At 39.7% G+C, this 23,685-nt stretch overlaps 1 protein-coding gene across 2 annotated transcripts; it reads left to right on the top strand.

The window, feature by feature from the left end:
* The first annotated feature begins 8,790 nt into the window (after positions 1-8,790).
* On the top strand, positions 8,791-23,112 carry LOC104936060 (sodium channel, voltage-gated, type II, beta). Of its 2 annotated transcripts, XR_003462640.1 has the most exons (6): positions 8,791-9,093; positions 17,172-17,332; positions 17,429-17,645; positions 18,628-18,820; positions 20,501-20,569; positions 21,036-23,112. XR_003462640.1 is itself a non-coding variant. In XM_027280811.1 (5 exons), exons 1-5 carry the CDS (start codon positions 9,006-9,008, stop codon positions 21,064-21,066), a joined length of 690 nt encoding a protein of 229 aa, XP_027136612.1. In that variant the 5' UTR covers positions 8,791-9,005; the 3' UTR covers positions 21,067-23,112. The 2 variants fall into 2 exon arrangements, 1 of the variants encoding a protein (XP_027136612.1); XM_027280811.1 differs by lacking the exon at positions 20,501-20,569.
* Positions 23,113-23,685: the final 573 nt, after the last annotated feature.

Below are 23,685 nucleotides of genomic sequence, written 5' to 3'. Positions count from 1 at the left end.
TTGGCTGTCAGCAAAGGGCCACAGCATACTTGATCACACATACACACTCATGCGCTCATCATTTTTCTTCTCCTTGACTAATCTCCAAACAAAGCTGCGAATGTTAGCTTCTAAAATCCTTTTCACGATGAATTTTGTTGGGGGGAAAAAAATCCTGGAGAAGAATAAAGAAGGACAAGAAAAGAAAGAGATGAAGAGACGAATGCCGGCCAACTCCTGCTGAGACCTCTTTGATAGATGCAGAGTTTTTCAAAGAGGGAGTTTGGTTCATTTGCAAATCTCCCCACACTGGCTGTGGGCACTTTGTGTGTCTATTTGTCTATTTTTTCGGTGCATAATGTATGCATACAGTACTGTATGTGCACATATCAGGCCAGTGCAGAGCTTTCTTTGTATCCTGCGTGCAACTTTGTAAGAGATAACAGCATACATACAGTTTTGTCCTTTCTTTCATTTGCTTATTTTAGGTCGTCCTCATTATCTAAATGCTGGAGTCCTCATTGTGTAATCTGTCTTGTATCCTTTAAAGCGCCATTAGATTACCTTGATGTTTTACAATACAGCAAATTAGGCTTACTGAAATCCCACCACTAATAAGATTAAGCTTTCCCTTTCACACTTAAAAAAGTGGAGAAAATGTGAGATTGTACAGTTCCTCTGCTGAATTGACAAAGCTGGGAAGTCTGGTTTTACCCTCTCTGCATGAGAGAGAAGTAATTAGATCCCTCTACTTTGGGGCCAGATTTAAAAGAATGGAGCACAAACAGGGTGAGCTGAACTTTCTTCTTTCCTCTCTCCCCTGCTACCGGCATTGCAGAGGGAGAAGAGGAGAGGAGAGGAGAGGAGAGGAGAGGAGAGGAGAGGAAAAACTGTGTTATTTAGAGAAAGAAATGCAGCCATAAGAGTTATGGAATGTGCATAAGGCTGAAATAAATGAAAGTGGATACTAAAGTATGTGCATGGTTTCATATTGTGCATGACATGGGTAGCCATTATTCTCCCTCAGGCTTGTTTCTACACCTGCGTGCATGATGTGTGTAGCTTCAGTTTAATCAGCAGTGCTTTCCTTGCATATTTTCCAGTGATTTCATTGTTTTTACAAATTTGTTACTAAAACAATGTCTAAAATTAACACAGAACACCTGAGCCCAGCTAGAGTAAAAAAATAAAAAAGGCCTTAATGCTGACAGGGAAACCCCAAAACATCCAACACACACAATGAAGATTATTACCGTGAGGAGAACCCTGCAAGTAATGTCAGCAAACTCCAGATGATAATACTTAACATAACTCAGATGATTATTGTGGGAAACACTCAGTAAGTCCTTTTGAAATTACCATGTTGCCACAACAAACCCACTTGTTTAACAGGGTTTAGTTCTATAAATCCATCACAGTCACAAGTATTTAAGCCTTGTGATGAGAGAGTACATAACGCACACCTAATATGAATAAACAGTAGTAGGATTATCTGGGCTTACTGTAAAGACGCAGGCTATAGAACTGACAGGTAGTGTGACAGTAACAGTGGTCTACGTCTGATCACAGGGATGTCAAACACTTGCTAAAACTGTTGGTATACAACTCAGGAATGGTCAGAACTGTTGTAAATTGTGGCATTCAAGTGGAAAACTGGGCATTTGCTGCTTAGTTGGCTAGATTTCCAGTACTGATAATAATATCAGTTGCTTTGCTTTAAATGATGGAGTGGGAGATCTTGACTTTTTGGTGGAAAAAGAAAACAGAAATTTAGCGTCACAGCAATTGGAAATCGTGACATGGTAATGATAAACCTCACTCTCTTGAAGGACAGGATGATTTCTTTTTTCTCAAATGAGCATGAGTTAAACCGCTCCTCCTCTCTCTCTTTCTGTCACTCATAGCTCACTCCGCTGATGGCTAAATAGCTCACTATGGCTGTGTGTGTTCATCACTATGCAGTACTGATGCAGTTACGTTGGGTGAATGTATTATAGAGGTTGGCCTTCGATTCACCCGTTTATGGGTTACGTTATAGTCATGACTAAGAAGCTGTTGCGTCGATGTAGGCTATCTGCATGGACAGGAATAAGCACCATAAGATGGTGCAGGGTTTTTGAAATTAATGTGGAATTTGTGCTGGTGGGGTGTTACTGACATGTCACTTCATCCAAAAAGCCTCTCACCCGTGTAGGATGGTGGCTCTCCAACCTCGGTTAACCGCAATTTGAACTCAGTAAGACACAAAGTCAATAAATCAGAAGTGGGATCTTGTGTGAAGGAGACTGGCAGCTGTATTTCTTGTCACCTTGACAGATGAATGATACGTCTCCTTGTTATCCCATTGAACATCTACACTTCTATCATTTCTCTACCTCGCTCGTATTCCCGTTTACCTCTGTTCTCATTTGTCTTTATTTCTGTCACCGTATCTCACTTGTACTCTTTATCTAGCTCTAATGGATTCTCTCTTCTTGTACTTTTTGAACCATTTTTTTTTTTACCCTTTCTCTTCATTTCCTCCCCCCTCTGTTTCTCTTTCGTTTTTCGCTTCTCATCTCGGTTTTTTGTCATCTCATCCTTTTGGTTATTCGAGGACGAGGAATAGTAGCATGTCTCAGGCCACTGGAGGACTTTTAGAAGTCAACAAGAGAGAGACTGACGCGGTCTCTCAGGGTTCCTGCACACACACACACATACACACACACCAGTGTAAAGCTCTCAAATTCCCCACAAAGAGCTTCAATCCCACAAGGCAAGATGCCACAGAGAGAAAAAACAAAGAGATGGAACGTTTTCTCTTTATCCTCCCCTTTCCTTCTCTTTCTCTCTCTTTCTCTTTTCCTCTCGTCGTAGTCTTCAGCAGTTCTCTGCAGTGCAGTACAAACATGCGGAGTGATCAAAGATTCTGCGGTGTCAAAAGCAGGGGACAAGACGGACGTGTGTGGAACAAAAGATGAGAAAGAGCGGCAGGAAAACAGAGCAGTCAATCAAACATTCTATCAAACTCAGCTTGTATCCCAGGGGCAGGACAGTGGACTTTGCTTGGTGGACCATCAGCTTTGTTGATATTCCCGGGCTTCATTATGTCTACATTCATGGGATTTTCTGATGAGAAAATAATGACCAGTGGGAGACGTCTGCTTAGCCATGCTTTGTTCTATAAAACTACACTTTACAAATTAAAAGCATATGAAAAATTAAAGTGTGTGGTAGTAACAGATGATGATAGTGGCAGTAACTGTTAATCAGTAGCAGACTGAGGGTGAGGTTTTCTACTCATTTTCTGCTGCCTCACTGAAGAAATAGCATGGACATGTGCATTAATATTAAAATTCTAATGTAGTGTAGGTCTGCATCGCCATTCTAATAAAATATCTTTACGCCAACTTCAATATAACAAATGCAAAGCAAATGCTGTAGAGCACTGCGAACATTCATTAGGAAACTTCTCCATTCCACATTCACCATTACCTAACTCACTCTGTAAAGTTTTTTTTCCTCTCTCTCTCTCTCTTTTAAAGAGCATTTAATCTTTAGCTTCAATGCAGATACTGATGCTTATTAAGCTCAAGAGAACTTGTAGGATAAGTTTATTCAGAAAGAAGTCAAATTAATAATGGTTAAATTGTGGCAGTTTTATTCCATAGGATTGCTGTTTGTATCATAGAGTCACAGCATCCTCTTCTGGATCCAGAGGGAAGTACATTTATAGTTGTGCTTTTAAAGCTGTTTTATGCCTTATTTATGCCTTAGACTTACCGTAAATGAAGTCTATTTTAAATATGTCCTACCTCTAATAACACGATAAACCAAACTACGCAAGAAATTACATTTTATCATCCATTTACAACAAGTGCTAACCCAAAATGCTGTTCTTACTTATTTGGATGCCTTTCATTACTTTCTTATTCTTCAGCATTGTGTTTCTTTCTTCTTTCTCAACTCTTCAGGCTGCAGAGATGAAGGCTCTGTGTCAGCAATGAAATCCCAAAACCTTTAAGTGACCAGTTCCCCCATTTGCCCCCCAGCACAATGAGAGTCCCAGTGTCAGTGGGACTGTACTGTAGACGTACAGTCCCACTGACACTGACTTCTATCGTAAATCTGTATTTCAATACAATATTTACTTTGTCCTTGTTTGCAGAATTACAGCATAGTGATAGAGTAAAAATGGTGACATTAAATTCACAATGCAATTCCAGGGAATTGTGTTTTGTCTCTTAAGTGCCTTTACGGAAAGGCGGGCTTTAAGTTCAAATGGTGTGCATCGTGGCTCACCTTATATACTTGCTGTGTTCCAGATCAAGAGTTGGATTGATTGAAGAACGTTGTTCTCAAGGCTCAACTCCTACGGACAGCTGTTGCCCGGAGGTAGAGTGGGTCGTCCACTAATCAGAAGATCGGCGGTTTGATTGGCGGTTCGATACTGAATCACAAATTGCTCCCGAAGGCTGCACCATTGGTGTGTGAATGTGTATGGATGGTTAGTTCCTAAGATTGATGAGCAGTTGGCACCTTGCATGGCAGCCAATGCCATCAGTGTATGAATGGGTGAATGAGATAGATGCTTTGATTGGTCGGAAGACTAGAAAGGCGCTATGTAAGTCCATTTACTTATTCTTCCCAACCCAGACAGTGTAGCTTCACAGGGCTTTTATTATTTACATGCCCTTTTCACTGGCATGTATTATTGATAGTTAAACACCCAAACATAAATATCTGGTCATGACTGAAAGCCCCATTAAAACTGGCATGCTGGGATTCAGATGGCTGCATAGTTGTACATGTTGTTCTTCAATATTGGGTCAAAGAAGTTTGAATTTTTGCCTGGCTTGAGTGTGTCAGCTCATTATCCTGGCTCATGGTTTGTATACATAATTGCCTTAAGGAATCAATCCGCCCCAAGGCATAAAAATAAGCATTTTTCCCCACACACCTGAAGAAAACATACACCTTCATTCACTGCAAAAGAAAAATGTTGTTTTTAATGTTTTATACACCTTGAAAACTTTTTATTGTGAAACTGTATCTGAGACCTTATAGGTCTATTACCTTAACAGACTTCTTACCTCTCATTGTATGAAATCAGCAACATTCAGTACAGCAGTGATGCACTCTTGAACAATATCACTGCTGCCTAGCAACAAAGGAGCACTCTTTATTCTCTCATTTCTTCTCTCTGCAGAAAGACAGGTGAGACAGAGAAAGAGAAAGAGAGACAGAGAAACATAGAACAGTTCTTGTGTTATTCTATTGATCGGCTTCACTCTAATAAGTGTCACTGTTGTTTGTTATCTTTGAAACAGTCTTTACTGATTACATTTGTGTAGCTTGGAAAACAAATATATGATCAATCAATACTGACTGCTGAATTCTTGGATGTGTAGTTAGAGTTTTCACATTGAACAATATTTAGTAGGTAGGTTGCTGTTGGAGAGCTGGTAAAGCCCTCCACACTGAGTGGTGAAGTTCAGTACCAAGGAGAGCAGCACACTCCTGGGAGACATTCATCACCATGGAGAGAAACCCTTTCCAACCCGGAAAAAATGCCACTACCTGCAGCCTTTAAAATGGTCATAAGGTAGACAAACAAGATCTGAGGTTAAGTGCATATGGGACAATTGTTGCATGCAGCTTTTACAATGTAGCCTAAAGAGTTCAAACACTAATTTAACATATTGTCACTAAGCAGTCACTAGATGCCTCGACAGACTGTAACAACCCATAACACAAAAGTATTGAGAGAAAGACTGTGTGTAAAATAGACCTGAGGCTGGTGCTACATGGAAGCTCGTGCAGTGCCCAAAATTAAAAAAGATTCACTGACTGTGGATGATAAAAAATGTTAAAAATGATTGAGCAGTATGCCATTCCATTGTTGGATATAGAAGTTCTTTAAAGCTCCTGCAAATCACAAATTGCAAGTACTTCTCCTTAAGACTCAATTCAAATTTAGTTGGCCTGAATCATCAGGACTAGGTATGTGTGGTATTATCAAGTTTGATTGACAGTGCTGATGAAATACAAACATACTGATTCACATGTTGCTGAACTACCATTGGTGAACCAAAACCTTTTTTTTCTTTTTAAACTGAGCCCTGTACCCTTCAAAGGGTCAAGAGGGTGACAGAAAACAGAGAAATATGTCATGTGAAATGAACAAAACCTATTACGACTCTGGCAGCAAATGTTCATGTTCATATAAAGACCCCTCTGCAGAGCGAGAACATGACAGAGAAAATAGGTTGTCAGCGAGTATCAGAGCTGTTGAGTAAGCAAACAAACTGACAACACAAGTTCAGAAATAACTGGGACTAACACGCAAGAAGTATCGATCTCCAGCAGGTGTCTCAACCTCTGAGGACTCACCTGGGACAATGACAGGGGGGAAACACACACACACACACACAATATATATATAATACAAAAACTGAATGCTTTAGTTTGGGGTTATTAGATTAGATTATTGTAGGTGTGTTTCTACTGTTTATGCATATGACTGTACTGAATGCTACTGCATGGCGTAGCTGATGTTCATATGTTTGTGGATACTTTATATGGAAAGCCTGTCCTGCTTGGGCAGTGAGTTTCAAAGCTCTTTCTCGTAGTCAGCGGTGTTGTTATTCTAACAGCAGGCTGGCAACCAGCCCATTCTCTGTCTCTCTCTCTCTCTCTCTCTCTGCCTCCTTTCTCCTCCTAATGGCTTAATGTTTTCAAACCACTCTTCTAAGTCCCTCTTGCCTCTTATTTCCCCTCTCTTCCTGCCTTAAGCATAACACCTCCTCCTTCCCTCCCACCCTTTCTCTAATGCTCCTCTCCACTTTCCTCTATCTTGACATCACTCATTTTTGTGAAAACTGAAATGATCAGACCAGAGGAATTTGTTAAAACCTTTTTCCCTGCGCCCATCCCTTTCATGAATTGTACACCCCTCATTTTTAAAAGCATCCCCTCACTTGTCCTCCAGTAAGTAACAAGTGAAAGGATGGATTTAACGCTGATACCTGTGACTACCAGTTAGTGTTTGCCTCTTTTTTTTCCCAGGATCCTCTCCTCCTGCCTCCCACCCAGGAAGGATGGATGGAGGAATGGATTAAAAGAGGGATGGTCTCTGCTTAATTTTTTGTTTCTCTGCACGGCAGCCTGGTTTCTCTCAGTAGAGCCTCCTCATCCTTATGAACCTATACAGAGAAATTAATTTCCTGATGATGTGCAACGTTTGGTAACATACAGGTCCAACATACACCAGCTGCTGCTCCTACCTGAAGTTATTTATGCTGTAATCTGGATTTACATGTGCAGTCCACTCAGTGTACAGTGTCCTTGGAGGGCAACAAGCCTCAGGAACGATTTTTATGCATTCATTCTACACATCCCTGCACCTCTAGCAGATGATGGACCATGTATCCATGATGTATCTCCTCAACACAGGCATATTTCTAAAGTGGCAATCTGAGTCTTTCCAGGACCTGATCTCAGGGCCCTCTGCTCTCTCTATGGGCTCCCACAGGCCTCAGTGCAACCACACTGCTTGCATTCACTATCCTTACTAAACTAGGTTTTAGCTTATTCAGAAATATACTCAAAATTATATAGGTTGTCCACCTTGTAGCTACCCTGTATGGAAGAAAACTACAGTGCATCTGTCTTCTCATTTATTTAGGTTATTTGTTTTCCTCTTTTTAGCTTATTTGTTGCTCTTAAAAATGCTCAAGACTGCAGGGCAAGAATGAGTTAAGACAGCCTATTCAGGTGGCTAATATGGAGATAACATAGTCTAAATGTCTTTGGGTGAGGTGTTGTCCTAGTACCAGTATGCAGAATTTATTTGTAATAAATAAAGTCCAGAGTCCTCTTTGTCCAAGTCCGAGCCAAGTTCAAAAGCAGTTGATTCCAAGACAAGACCTCTGAAAAGTGGTATTAAGATCAGTGACACTGCTTGGACAGTTTATAGAAGAACATGAATCATGTCCAGTCAGGGAGGTATTCTTTAACTACATGTTTATTATTGAGGCTGCAGGCTGCAGTGAAGTGCATTCTATGGAGACATGTTTCTAAAGCAGTGGTTCCTAACCTGGGTTCGATCGAACCCTAGGGGTTTGGTGGAGCCTCCGCCCTGGAATTTTTTATACCATTTGTTACAACATATCTTTGTGAGCAATCCTTTTTTGAGGATGCTGGACATAAAAACTAAGAAAAGGAACAGACTTTGCTGTGAAAATGACACGAGACTGGCACTTGCCAAGGTGAAGCCACGCATATCTGAACTGGTCTCTCAAAGGCAGCCGCAGAAGTCACACTGAGGTAAGTTGTTGTGAGTTCATGCACTGTGTTGGTTTTGTTATTTGAACAAGGTGATGTTAATGCACGGTTCATTTTGTGCACCAGTAAAAAAAATCATATTTTATTTTTTACTAAAGAAGGGTTCGGTGAATGAGCATATGAAACTGGTGGGGTTCGGTACCTCCAACAAGGTTAAGAACCAAAAATTTTAAAGTCTAAAGTCTTGGCCACTCCATTTACATAGAGAGTTACAGAATATTAAAAACACCTTTCAATATAATGCACTACAGCACAACAACAACACTCAATGCAACCACAATAACGAATAAAGCAGAACTGCTATGAGATTCAACAGAAACTGAACCTGCATCAGCTTTGTTAAATTAGATCACGTCAGACTGTGTATCTAATGAAGTGTCCGGTGAGTGTGTGTCTCATCAAGCACTTTATTTAGAACATGTGAGGGAGATATGCTCCATTTTATTTTAGGGTGCTTCCTGCCCTCCCTCACCGCACCACCAGCAAACCGTCAACCATGAGATCAACCGTCATAAGGCTACAGCCACTGCCAGCCATGTCCTGCCTCTAAAACAAAAAATACTGTTTTTTACCATTTTAACGTACAGGCCGAGAGCACACTTGCTGCTCTTTTATTGTTTTTTTATACTACTTCAATTTTTCTAACAGATAAAAGCGTCGTTATTTATTTATTTTTGTTTTTTTAATAAGAAGCGGTGAACATGTCTTCCCCCGCGCAGGAGAAGAGGAGCCCTGGCGTTCAGCTGCTGCTGAGCGCGGCGCTGCCGCTGCTGCTCCTCTCGCTCTCCGGTAAGAAAGAAAAAAACCTCCAAAACCGATCGATGCTTTGAGACATTAATACGTGGATAAACAGTTCGATGGGTTGATAGCTCGCACACATTTTTAGGCCTTTCCCTCCCTCATCATCATTTCTTAATTTGTGCGTGTGTGAGAGAGAGAGAGAGGGGGAGATAATGGGTGTAATGTGTGGTAATGTCGCTTAATTGCTTGTTATTCCAGCATTTCCCAATTTGACAAAGCCATCCAATTCAAAGTGGATTGTTGTGGCTTTCCTCGATTGCTTGAACTGATTTCTGATCAGTTGTGGTAGTTGTGTGTGTGTGAGGACTCATTTCCCCCCTTACGTCTCTATTTAGCCTGTGTTGATAGCCAAATTAAAGTCCTGCTGTATCACAGCCAAACAGGATTATGATGCACTACATAAAAATAAATATCGGCTTGGTCTGCACATAGAATGTAAGTGTACAGTAGGTCTCTATGACTCAGTCTTGTGATTGATGGGTTAGATATAGGCCTATAATAAGGTGCTAACGATGTGCTGTTGATATTTATAGGCCTTGTATTCAGTAGCAGACATATAAACTAAGTAATAGGTCTATGAATTTATATGATCGCAGGGAGCAGATGTGAACAAATCCCACCCAGGCTAGTTCCTGATAACTCACAGATAAAAACAGCCACCGGATCAAAACATGGTGTGACCCACATCTGATCAAACCCACGGCATCATTACTCCAAATGGCCACACAGGTTTAAATAGAAAGCCGGTGCTCTTCAGGAGATCTACAAACAAAATCCAATTTCATCCTGCTGTTATACAAGCCAGTGTTGAGACGATGTGCATCCGCTTGCATAATATACTCCCTTCCTGCTGCTTATTGTAGTTGGCATATTTGTAAAAGCCACTTCGAGTCAGTGACAAATGCACAAATGCGTCTTTGTTTACTCTCTAGTAAGGACAATCAATAAATGATTATGACACCATCGCTGTATGCCTACCTAATATAGAAATAACACTCCGTGTAGATTTAAAAGAGAGTATTAGGAGCTCTCACTGTATACCATTAGGGGCCGTGTATGGTGTACTTTGGGTTCACGCCCCATCTTTCACAGGCTTTTGCACCCAGGTCAAGATGAGGTTTATCAACCTGAGCAAGACGCAGGATGTGAGGGAGAGATCATTCATTGCTTAAACCACTGGTACATCAATTAGAGAGGGGAATGTGTTTCTCTTTGATGGTAGAGGGGGAGGTGTTGGCTTCATTCCAAAGCCTGTGATGATTTAGTATCTGAACAACACAATCATGAGTCAATCATGAACAACAGTCAGTCAAGTACTGAATATTTGATATGTTTTCCACAAGGTAAATGTAACAAAAAAGTTTGCACAGATTCATGGAAAGTTCCAAGTGACCCAACAGGACAATGGAGTTGATTTCTGTCTTTAAATTGTCCTTTTGTTTCCTTATCTAATTAATCATTGCAGTTCAGCGGCTTGGAAATTGCATCGGAAACTCACACCAGCGTATTTTTAGATGGAGTCAGCACCCTTTCCTTTTTCACCTATGCCAAGTGAAAATAGATACCCAAAAAGTTTACTGTTGCCAGGGGGGCTTGGCACGGAGCATGGAGATGCTACTAAGAACAGTTGTACCCTTTTTTTTCTTTTCAACAGGATGTAGCTTATGCTAAAGGAAACAATCAGAATATTACTGTATTTCTCTTTCATTCTTATGCATGTGTTAGCTACTTATTTATTCAAATTAAATAATAATACACTGTATAAGGTATATCACTGTGAGACACCACAAATCAAAAACAAAATCTTGTTACATTCAAATATCAGAATCCATTAATTAACTTTGACTTCCTTTAATCTGACTTGTAATTATATTAATTTTCATCCACAGTTTAGACACATTAAGTGATTGAGCATGTAAAAAGTCTGGTGCCACACCCTGAGCCCATCCGTGAAGTCAATAAAAACTGTGTTGCAAGAAGAACAGTTACCCACTGATCAAGCAACATTATGCTCTGTTCCCATTAGCACACATATTGCCACACCTTGGTGGGCATTAATGCAGCAGAGAAAGCACTCAGTGATGAAGTTTTATAGCTTTACAGCCACAGTTATATCTGTTGTGTGCTGCCTTTTAGAAGAAGCCCAGCTGTAACTCTAACAGCAAGTTTGTCTGTGGTATTTTATGAAGTCCTGCAGACTTCTAAAACTGCTGCAGTTTCCCACCAATGTTATTTCTGTCCATAAGTGTTTTAACTTCAACCCCATTATTACAGTTCCTGCAGAGAGGCACTAGAGGGCAGCAGCACACTGAAAAGAAATGGCATGTACTTTAAATACACTGGCATGAGTGCACCCCTTCATTAGTAAGTAGAATCAAATTACCACAGTTCATTGAACCACAGGCCTGTTTTTCAATCAAAGTGTCATTTTATTTTTTAAATTATGTTTGCTATACAAGTGAATTCATCCTACATTCTTAAGAGACCGTCTAGTAGAGTAACCAGCCTCATAACGTTCTACAAAAGAAAATGTCATGATTTTGGCTCGTGAAATTGTCCAGAAACTCCAATGATGTAACAAATCCTTGGTTGTGATAAAGTGATAATTTAATGTCCTTTTCAAATGTAAGAAAGGCATTTATATTACCTCACAATAAACCTTTCAATTGACCTTCACTTTTGTACTTTGGCAGCATTCCTGAATTGAACCGTCACTTTTTTTCCGCTAGAACAGCAGCTGATGTTTCCTCATTTTTGTCATGGACTGTGTTTTTCTTCAGATTCCTGTCCAGAAGCTATAATCTCAAGTAAAGTAGTTTGTACTGAAATTTAACTGATCTAAACATCATTATGCTAAACCGGGAAGAAGTCATGTTTGACACTACCACCATCCAAAACTAGACCTTAACGTCTGTCTGTGTATGTCCATGTTTCTGTGTTTTTGTGTGCATATCTGCTATGGATACCACTCGAACTCTGTTAGTGCGCTTTTTGCAAGTTAAAATGTGCTCCATCTTAAAGCAGCCAGACTTTCTGACCCTACTATAAGTAGATACAGCTGTCAATAATGCATAACAGAGAAAGAGCGAAAGGGAGATGAGGAAAAGAACTGGACCTTTGAACTGGAAGTACCTTTCAGCTGTAAGTCAATCCAATCAATATTTTTTAGCTGTATGGTATTTACCAGTGATCATAAAAGAGTATAGGCCTGTTAAGTTATTATGCCTACAACACTACAGAGAAATAAGGTCACTATGCTGAATAACAAATCATTGCCTGTGCTACTGTGTTTTTTTGTAGTGTATAACACTAATATTACAATGACATATCAGACTCACACAGTACTGTTTCATACTTTATACGGTTCTGAGAGTGATTGCAGTGTCAGTCTAACGGCATGACATAATCAACAAAAAATCTTCTCCAGCCCACAGGATTCCTGCAAACCACCAGGGAATTACTGACACCCTGGCACTTGAGCATAGAGTGGTGCAGTGTGCAGGATGCAGTGTGACTTTCTCTAAAGCAGAGGGCACTAGAGCTAAGCAGAACAGAATGCAACTTAGTTACAATGAAAGCATGTAAGACTTACAACAATTTAAAGGTAGCATGCATTTCAAATTTTGTACAGGTTTTGTTAAGGTGAAGGCTGCTACCTTTGCACAAACGTCCTTCTGATGTAAGGAGGGAAAAGCATAAACAATGGTAACACGTGACCCTGTGCTGGCTGAGCGACACTGCCCCACCGCCTACTGCCTCTCTTTTTGCAGAAAGTCATCGAAATACCAAATGGTCAATTGTAACTTGTCAATTGTATCATTTGTCTCACATAGTCAAGTGGTCAGATGGCAAGCAGCAGCAGAAGTGGGAGCTAAACAAATAACAAATGTAACAACTAAAATCAGCTTTGAATTTAATCATCAGCAACCAATCTGTGTTCAGAGCTGGTGTTTTGGTTTAACTCCTTGTGGTGCCATTATCATTAAGCTAATGTTGCCCTGGGGACTGTATAAATAATTTATAGTGCTTCCAGTGCTTTTATAGAGGCTTTGTGGTGAACTCGAGCTTTAAGGAAGTAGGGATTAGAGCGTAAAAAAAAGGCATCTGGGTCCTCATTGAAGCTGTTGTAAGCAGCTGATTCTTCGACAAAAAGAACCATACTGGGAAAGATATGAGGTGCGCCATATAGTTGCATAACCCTCTAAAGATAGTTGGCTCCTTAAAAAAAGAAAAAGGGTGCCTATTTGATAACCCTAAAGTGTCAACACACTCATGACCAACATTTACTCCATCAAACCACTCATGACCAGCACCACTTAAACCTTCAATCCAGTAAGAGTGGTGATAGTTTTTCAGGATTGTTACAACTTAGTCCTCGTGAATGATTGCCATGAAAACATCTTCTAAATACTTTGTTTACTTGCTTTAAATACTCCTTGTACCCTAAAGCAGCTTTAAAGACACATTCAAACATTGCTGTGTGTGGATTTGTCAAGTCGGTCTTCCTACTCTGAACAGCTTTGTCCCTGACATCCCACAGATGCCTCACCGTATTGAAAACTCAAAGCAGGCGAGCTTAGGCTAGTTCAGACTAAAAGTAAATAAAACATTTTTTTACTGAAATCCTCAGAGATGATTCAAGGATTGTAGTTTTACAGAAATGAAGGGCTGTTGCCGAAATTGAATGTAATATTCATAACACGTTTTTATTTTAGTGCATAATCACCTGAAAATAACCTTAGAATGAGCCTTTTATATTTACATTTTCTGCACATTTTGCAGCCACAGTATTTTTCCCTATATGCAAGAAGGTGAGATGTAGTTGCAGCAACTACACCACTAGATGCCACCAAATCCCACACACTAGTACTAGTCCTTTTAAAGGTTTTTATACCACAAAGATGTAACAAATGGCTTCTGTACTTGCCTTCTTTTACTCATTACTGAAGCAGGCACACATACTTTACCTATTCACACTGATTCTCTATTTAAATGAAATATTTAAAAATGACATAATACATTTTTATCCATACTACCTCTACTGTAAATAGGATTATGTGCATATATAAAAACCTAGTGAAAAGGTGGACACACAGTGTTGGACAAGGGGAATGGGGAGGGCTTAGGAAAGATGATGTAACAAACCTACCTACGTTTTACCTTTTTTTTTTTTTTTTCCCTGCATTGACCTTGTGAGGGTCGGGAAAAATGGTGGTCAATAGAAGGGAGTAAGAGAGAGAGAGAAATGTATGGACACTGGAAAGTAAAGATGAGGGGGAACAGGAAAAAAAAAACAAGTTGAGGGTATAAGTGGGGTCGGGCAGAAGAGGTAGTACTGTAGGAGTAGGAGGTGTGAGAGGAGACAGGAGAGGTGGACAAAGATGAGAGAGGAAAGAGGGAGGGGCAGACAGAGGGGGGAGTTGCATGAGGCTGCTTCACTGCAGTATTTCATCTGTTCGCAAGTCTCTGTCTCTCTCTCCGTCTCTGCATCTGTCTCTCTTTCTCACTATCCACAGGACTGCTGAGTCAGCAGGAGCCTTGCATCAAACTGTTTCTCACACTGTACCTTATATCCCTGTATGGGCTGTCGTAGTAAAGGCACATAAGTGCATACAATGCATATGTGTGTGTGTGTTTATGTGTGTGTTTGTGTCAATAACAGCGGCGTCTGCTTGAATGAGTTATTGTTAGCTGTGTGTACAGGTCAGTATGCAGGGATGACATTGACGTAGCACAGCCAGCTAGCTAGCTCACTGCTGACAATGCACACCTTGTGGGAGGGTGTGCATGTGTGTATTTGTGTGGGTGTGTATTAAGGAGAGAGAGCAAGAAGCAGGTGCTACGCAGCATCACATGACACCTGACTGTGATGACCTGCGTGCATGGAAAATTGCGTGTGTGTGTGTGTGTGTGTGTGTGTGTAAATTATACATATGGACGACGGGAGGAGATGTAGAAAGTGCATAGGTGTGCGTGTGTGCGTATGTGGTGCAGAGAGGCAGGCCTGTGGAGTGGTGCAGCAGCAGTGGGAAGGGAGCCAGAAACACCCGACTGCAGAGGAGAATGGTGCAGAGTCCCATCACACACACACACACACACACACTGAGAGAGAGGCACAGATTCTGTCTGGGGAGTGTAAGCCCATGCTGAGACTTAATGTTAGGGAGGAGGAGGAAACTTGAGGAAACTAAATGATCATTTCTTTTCTTTTCAAGTTACATCATAAGCAGTTATATGCTTTTGACTTTCATTTTAGATGTTAAACTCGGCATACATCCTAACGTGGCTTAGTAGAGCAGTAAAAGCTCCTACCTAATATAATTTCTAGCTGCTGCTAGGGGTGGGAAATACAACATCACAATCTGTTTAATTGCAATCATGATCTAATTTGTGTGTGAATTATAGCCAGACTAGCCTTACGCATTCCTCCATTTGCACCATTAAAACACAAAATTGCATTAAAAATAATACACAGGTTTCAAAAATGCTGATTGAAACCAGAGTTTAATCGGAAATTGTAAACAGAAGCCAGAAGATAATCATACTTTTTAAATACACATAACTTAATTGCATCGTTTACAATACTTCACCGAAAGAAGAGCCACGTGAAGCAATTCATCGAGTCAGCATGGCCATCTAGTTGGCTACATCACCCCATTGGATTGTTCATATAAAGCGTGATCCACTAGTCAATGAGGTTATGCAAAGTTTGGATATAGAAATGGAGGACATTAAATACTGTGATGATTTCCACGATTCGACTGAAAAGTAGATTGTGGAGGCCTTAGACCACGATCTTGATCTAAAATTGTCTGATTTATTTTAAATTTAAATATCACGAATAACATTTTTAAAGCTTAAATCTAAAACTTCAGGAGCCGCTGATAACTGAAATAATGCAGAAACTCAACAAAAATGGTGAAGTTGTTGTGGAAATTTGTTTTCACTTTCGAGAAAGAGCCATTACAAAGCCATCCATGCAAGTTTATGCTGATTTAATGAAGATGCTGCTAAAAACGCAACTTTCTGTGTGTGCTGTCTGTTTGAACAGACTTCACTGGAATTGAGTATATAGCAGGCACATTTCTTGATGTACAGTCACTTTGTGGGACTTGCCCACATTTAAACCTGTTCTGTGAGTTGAGGAGTTCACATCAAATAACTTGTCACTCTCCAAGACGGAACTCTCCAGATGGAGTGCAGAAATCAGCAGTAACGTGGAAATCCTCATCTGTACCACATACTGTGAAGTTGAAACTGCTGATTAACTGCACTTTTTAGTTGTTTGCATTTTATAAGAATATGTTTGCTTGCTTTGCAGTATGTTTGGTTGAACACAGAGCCCTAGAATATCCTAGTTTATACAAGGGTGAGATACATACACTACCAGTTACAAGTTTGTACACCCTTTATTTTTGTTTTATATATATCAGATTATCACTGAGGAGACGTTAAAGACGTTAAAAATGTTTTTTATTTTATTTTAGATTCTTTAAAGTAGACACATTTGCTTTGCACACTCTTAGCATTCCCTCAGTCAACTTAGTGAGCTTGAATGGTTTTTAATTAACAGGTGTGCTTTATCAGAAGTTAATTACTGGAATTTCCTGCCTTTTTAAATGCATTTTAAGGTTAGTCAATTCAGAAGTTTGAATGTGTCATTAAGAGCAAGAAGCATCAAATGCTATGATGACCCCTGGCTCTCACGAGGACTGCCCCAGAAAAGGAAGACCAAGAAAGAAGAGTTATCCTCTGTTGTAGAGGATAAGTTCATTACAGTTACCTCAGAAATTCACAAATCACATAAATGCTTGACAGAGTTCAACTAGCAGACGCATCGCAACATCAACTGTTCAGAGGAGACTGAGCGGCAAAGAAACATCTACGGAGGGAGACCAACCAGAAGAAACTTGTATACTTAAAACATACATCAATAACTCTGTCCACATTTGTTCAAAACTGTGGCAAATATGAATTGTGTCAAATCTGTTTCAGTCTTTACAGCGCCAGTATTTTATTGTTGTTGGCACTAGCATTATTAACACCGGTGTTGTTTTTATTTACAGGTTGTTCAAGCATGGATGTGCTCGTGACCAGTTCCATTAATGCACTGAATGGAACAACTGTCAAAATCTCCTGCTTATTTACTTCCTGCTATAAGATGGACCCTACGAAGTTTGCCATGAACTGGACTTACCAAGAATCACTTAACGATACAGAAGAGATGGTAAAATGGATAATCTTCATGCAGATAGGGCGCCTTCATCTTAAAACTATAAGCCTTTTATGAACTCTCTCTCTGTCTCTCTCTCTTCCATCATAGTTTATGACATACTCCAAGAAAAAAGGAATGGTGCCTCTGCGTTCAGACCGGTTTGGAGAGAGGGTCATGTTTGCCGGGAACCTGGATAAGAATGACTTGTCAATCACCCTATCAGATGTACAGTTGGAGGATGAGGGGGTTTACAACTGCTATGTGAGAAACCCCCCAGACCGCATTCAGGGACATGGTTTCATACAGCTCAATGTTGTTACTGAACGTAAGATACTAACCCTACCTTCTGAAGACAGAAAATTGTGATTGCTTATATATCCTAACCCTTGCCTTAAAGATGCACTCTCCAGACCCAGTTTTACAAGAGTGCAAAAGCATGCGTTGCACCCTTAGTTTAATAATTTGCATCCTCAGTTGAAATTTGAATAAATAAATAAAATGATTTACCATGTTTTTCAATGATGTTGCTGGCTACTAGTGCACTGCCACTAATTTCAGATATACCCTGAGTCATTTTGTTCTGGAACTGGGCCTGACACTTTTTTGATTGATTTTGTTGTAGCTCACATTAGCTCACAAGTTGGTTATATTTTCCTATCAGAGATATTACTTGACTGATCTTATTCACTATTTTACAAGTTGCACCCATGAAAAAGCACAAACAAATACTGACATTCAGTATCCATTTATTTCTGCTATTGGTCCACATCAGGCATGTAAACCATTTGCCTCAGAAAATTGCTTTAGTTTCACCAAATTATGACTAAAAACTGACAAAATATATGTTTGATGTCATAAGAATCCAAAATGTAGACCTACTAATGAATTTCTTCTACTGTGACATGCTGCATGTGCTGCCTAAAGTGGTGTAAAAGTTACCGTTGCTTGTGTTTTGCAATCTCTCTGGGCACTGTACTTCAAGGATAAATGCCATGCAATAATCATATACACCATACTTTGTATGTGACTGTGTGTGTGTGTGAGAGAGTGTTTCCTGGAGCGTAAAGACCTACTGGTGATGAGTCAGCTTTTAATTATTAATGACCAACAAGGGCTTGAACTTAGTCCCTCAGCATCTCTTTCGCACACACACACACGCTGAGGACACAGGCTAACTCAGCAGCACTTTCTTGCTTTCCACTCTGTTTAATCAGCTCAGTAGAGCTTTTAGCCAGCAATGCACTTGTCTCTGTCCTTTGTCTACAAACTATTTAACCCTCTACTCCCCTTTCCTTTCCTCTCCTCAGTTCCACCTCCCAGGGATTCAACCATTGCAGTTGCGATTGGGGCATCAGTGGGCGGAGCATTAGCTCTGCTGATCCTTTCCATGGTAGTAGTGAAATGTCTTCGTCGACACCGGAAACAGGAACTGATTTCAGAGGAGAAGATGGAGGAGGAGGGAAAGCTGGAGGCTGAAGGTGTTGCAGAGGAAGGAACCAAGTAAGAAACCTCACCATAACATCCTTGATCCTCAAGCAGAATCTATAGCACCAAGATCAAAAAGTAGCAAATGGTATACTGCTCTTGTTTGAGTAGCATATTGCAGTAGTTTGCCGCTTCTGTTCTATTGGCATAAGCTACTTTTAACAACAACATGTAATTTTAGTTCTGGCAGATAACGGCATATACTGATTTTACTGGCACATTCCCCTGCTAAGATGCTGTCACTGTGTTCCACTTAGAACACAGTACTTGGTACTGCGGGTACTGAAACAAGTCGCCTGTGTGATGCTCAAAGCAGCCATTCCCTTAATTATGCATAACATTATGCCCTAATGCAATTTAAATAGGTGAGTTATATAAAAAATCACCACCCAAATGAGCTATAGTGACCGAACCTTTTTTTTTGTAACAGACTATAAACATGTTTATTTCTGTTGTGAAGTTGGGCATTTTAAATATAGACGCTTATAGAGATTGACTAGTTCTATAGCCATTGACCGCTTCTTAAATCATATAATTAAATAAAACATGACAAAATGTCACATACCGCTATCATAAATATGTGTTGTACATTGTTAGAATTATATTCCTTATGATAAAAAACTAGTGAGCCATTCCGACATCAAGCAGGCTCGATAACACAAGACAAAACAGCGAGCAGCAAGAAGTCCAGCTCGGCATCTTTCAGCCTTTTATTTCACGACGATTGAATCTTGTCCGTCGGCTTCTTTTTTCTTTTTTTTACTCTCTACTTTTCTTTTCTTAGTTTCCTTTATCAATGTTCTTTTCAGTCTCTTGGCCTCTGTCATTATATCCATAGAGGCTGGTGAGCCCTAGTTGCACTGCCTGCCTGCCCAGCTCCAGTTCTGACACAACACGGCTCCGCTCACTGTGAGCATTCGTCCATGCTCATGGCCTGAAAACCTCTGGCCTAAAACAGCTGTCGTACAAATACTAACACTCCCCCGGTATCCTCACAGTCCAGGCAGCCTGACTAAACAAACAGCAGCTATAGATCCCAGCAGTTTACCTTATCGTCCATTATCATTTCTTATGGTATAGCACAGAGTTACAACAACAGAGCTAATACTTGCCCAGCTAACTTAGCTGATATGCCTACAAGACGTGGATATCTTCCTCGTCATCTTAAATTGCATCTGCTAGTAGACTACTAGGAATCAACACACGAGTGAATTAAGAGTTGTGTGCTGGTGGCCACTTTTTGTGATCCTTAATTAAACTTAATTCACATTCTTCAGGCCTTAAAACCTCAATTCTACAGCCCAGATGACGAGTCATGGGGCTTCATTTCATATCTTTCTCCAGTAAGATTTGTCAATTTTACATATCTCAAAATCTAAGCACACAAATAAGCATCTACCGTTATCCCCCAAATCACTTTATACTGGGATCCAATGTGATGTAAAGATGCAGTGTTTTTTTTACATATAACACACAGGCTTTTAGTATGTTTTGAAATTTGTTAGTGCAGGTTTACAGAATATAGATTCACTCCAACGTATTGCACAAAAGAATAATCACCCAGCTCAGACATAACTGCGTCTATGGTCTAAGCACTCCACCCACCATAATTCCTTCTTTCCTATAATTGGATTACAAACCTCAAACCTTCTCCCTGTATTGACTGAAAGGGCATCTCTTCTCTTATATTTATAGACAACCATAGCTGGGTCATCTGATTGAAACCACCGGCCTGTGAAGCCCTGACCCTCAACACCTCCTCTGGTAAATACCTGCTAATGTCAACCAATTTGGACTGTCGTTGTTGTTTGTCATGAACACCACGTCTGCTGTCGAGCTTGACTTGGACAGTATGGAGAAAAATATGAAATACAACTAAGATAAATATCACAGTCTAGCCCAAGCAAAACCAAACTGATAGGATACAGCTTTCTTTGCATGTTACACACTACATTGACAATTTAAGTTAAGCAAACGTATACATAATAATCAATAGACTAACTTGGATATATTCTTTCCATTACAAGAGAGAGGATGTGCCATACCCTCAAAAGTGGTTAAAATGTGTGTGCAAGTGTAGATGTTTTGTGTGTGTTGTGCCCCAGATCTCTCTACCTGCTGGCTTTTTCTCCAGAGAGACTTATTTATAGTGATATCTGCAGTTCCAAGCATATTACTAGTTTAGGTCAAACTATTGTTTGTCATTCCCTTTTTCTCTATTTTCTTCCAGAAATGTGCATCCCCTACCTGAAGACCTATAGTTACCACTGCTTGAATCATCATCCAATGATACTTCCATCCCTTCGATGTATGTGTGTGTGTGTGTGTGTGTGTGTGTGTGTGTGTGTGCGTGTGCGTGTGTGTGCGTGCCAGTGCTTTGTGTGGGTGTACTGAATGTGTCTTTGTGTGCGTGCATATTTCTATTTGTCTGCGTGAGATATGTCTTTTTCCTTGAAATAAGCCAGGCAACACTTTTCTGCAGCCAACCCACTAAACACATTACATTATTCATAGTTACAAGTTAATATCAGTGGCATTAGAAGTCCATCTCATAATAAGGAATGGCATTTTCATAGAAAATAATACGATAGGCTAGGGCTGGGCGGTATGACCTAAAATTTATACCACAGTATAGTTTGAATATGGAACAGTAACAATTTCACGGCATCATAATGTGAAATTTTACAACCCTGAAGTTAATCTATTAAATAATTATTAATGACGTTAACAGTAGTTGTGGAGTTAGAACTTCATACTGAGTTAAAAGCTGATTACACTGCAGAGAAGAAGGTTGCTTGTATATTGACTGCGTGATGGTTGTTTGCTCCACTGTCTCACAACTTGCGCAGTCCAACTTTGGGATTTAGTTTCAGGTGAATCTTTCGGTTTAACATACTGTGAATCCAGCTTTTTTCAACATTGCCTTAAAGCCATGTCTCTCAGCTGCCTGTAGGGGCAGCATGTCTTAACATAGATGCACAGTTAGTGCATGTGTGGTGTTCTTCCACTGCTGGCTTTTCTTAGAAGAAAGACAACTGCTAGTCAGTGATTCTGCCAAATTAACACTGTACGTCTCAAAGGTCTTCTTGTGTCGCAGCGTTTCCAAACATTCCTCATAACCGTGTTTTCTTAAAGACTTTTTTCTTGGCTTGTCATAGTAGGAAAAGCACCGGTGTTTCTAATCACATTAACGATGGATCTGTTCTATCAAAGTTTCCCAGTAAGTCATTACAGTAGCTATGTCTAAAAATTACTCCTCATCTATGTAGTGCAGTATATTGCAGTGTAACATTTATTGTATATTGCCCACAAAAGTTGTGTCGATACACTACTTTTGAATACACAAAATGATGGTGATCAATAAGAACAATGAACTATTGAATGTCTATTATATCAGGATTTATGAATGAATGAATGAGGAAGTGATTTTAGACAGAGCCAGGAACAGTGAGCCAGCATGCACAATAAACCCTAAAGCTGAAGCATCTAAATGGAATTCAGCCATCATTTATCTTATTATTCACACCTGTGCTTTTCCTACTGTGACATATCATTTGCGCAAAAGGCATATGGGGCAACATATTTCCAAAAATATCCTTATGTTTGGTCCTATGTCTGTCTTCTGCCTGATGTTTTTGTTAGCAGGCAAATGTGCCTAAATGAACAACTGCATTTGTTAATAGGCTTTACAGTTCAAATTAATTCCGTACTAATCTTCCGCCAAATCTTTATAAATCTTACTGATTATTTACTGGTTATACCGTCCACCCCTATGACAGAAACTTCTGCACCCTGGCCATGAGGAATGATATATTAGTGTGCCTCAATACAGAGGTTCTAGTAGCAGGTACAGATCTCTGTTCAGTTACAGTATTTATGAGGTTAAAGTAAGTCTTAATTTAATATTAGACCCTACAATACTTACACTGCATAATACAATTATGAGTACATGCTGCATAGGAAAATCTGTCAGTGACAGCGTTGAGGTTTCCTCTCAGGATTCTGCTCTACAATATAAATAAAGCTAGCACTGGATGAGGAGTATGCGGTATAGACGATTTTGTCAAAGTTGAAAACATATCAAAGACAATTTAAAGTGAAAAACTCACACTGCACCCACAATCACATAATCAATGTTGGTGCCAATGGTTCTTTATATTTGTGGTATAATGGTTGCCCAAACAAAAGACTACATGCAGATGCTGTTTTATAGTAACTCTTACCATGACCCAACATCACACACACAGAAAGTTGCGTCTCATTTACAGACAGTGATACAGGAAGTAATACCAAATGAAAAAAAAAAAGTTTGTATTCATGACTGACAGGGAACAGCCTACTGACAAACGTTTGGTTTGGTTACTGCAAATTGTTGTTATCCACCAAAACAGGTAGAATTTGTTATTTTGGCGACTGAAGCATGCACATTGTACTATACTGCCATGAATGCATGCCAAACAGTACCCATCAAAAAGAAAAAAAATATTCTAATAAATAAAAACCATCTGTTCTGTTAAGTTTCCCATTCCCACAGAGAATCACAGTGATGTGAGTCAGTCAAAGCATGTTTAAGCTTTCACTCTATGTAACAATCAGGTGGCACCATTTATCAAATATTATAATAACTGAATTTTATTTTAATTTTATTTTGACACATGCATATTCATTTATTTATTTATTTTGCTTGCATATGTAATATATAGTGTCAGAGGTATTCGGTTGCACTTTGATGAGTTTCATTTGCCTATTGTAAAATATCAAAAAAACAATTAAATTCTCAATATTTCATATCACGGAAAGAAAAGCTTCCGTACAGAGTCTTATAATCTATTGTTTTTTATTCTAACTCCGACTGGAGTCCCACTGGAATCCTGTTTTGT

This window comes from Larimichthys crocea, chromosome VII, assembly GCF_000972845.2.
Source record: "Larimichthys crocea isolate SSNF chromosome VII, L_crocea_2.0, whole genome shotgun sequence".
Classification (NCBI taxonomy): Eukaryota; Metazoa; Chordata; class Actinopteri; family Sciaenidae; genus Larimichthys; species Larimichthys crocea.
This window is presented reverse-complemented; position numbering and strand designations above follow the sequence as displayed.

Coding starts and splice junctions, on each gene's coding strand:
- LOC104936060 (XM_027280811.1), top strand. CDS start 9,006: ATGTCTTCCCCCGCGCAGGAGAAGAGGAGCCCTGGCGTTCAGCTGCTG. Junction 9,094..17,171: donor GCTGCTCCTCTCGCTCTCCG/GTAAGAAAGAAA, acceptor TTTTATTTACAG/GTTGTTCAAGCATGGATGTG. Junction 17,646..18,627: donor GCTCAATGTTGTTACTGAAC/GTAAGATACTAA, acceptor TCCTCTCCTCAG/TTCCACCTCCCAGGGATTCA.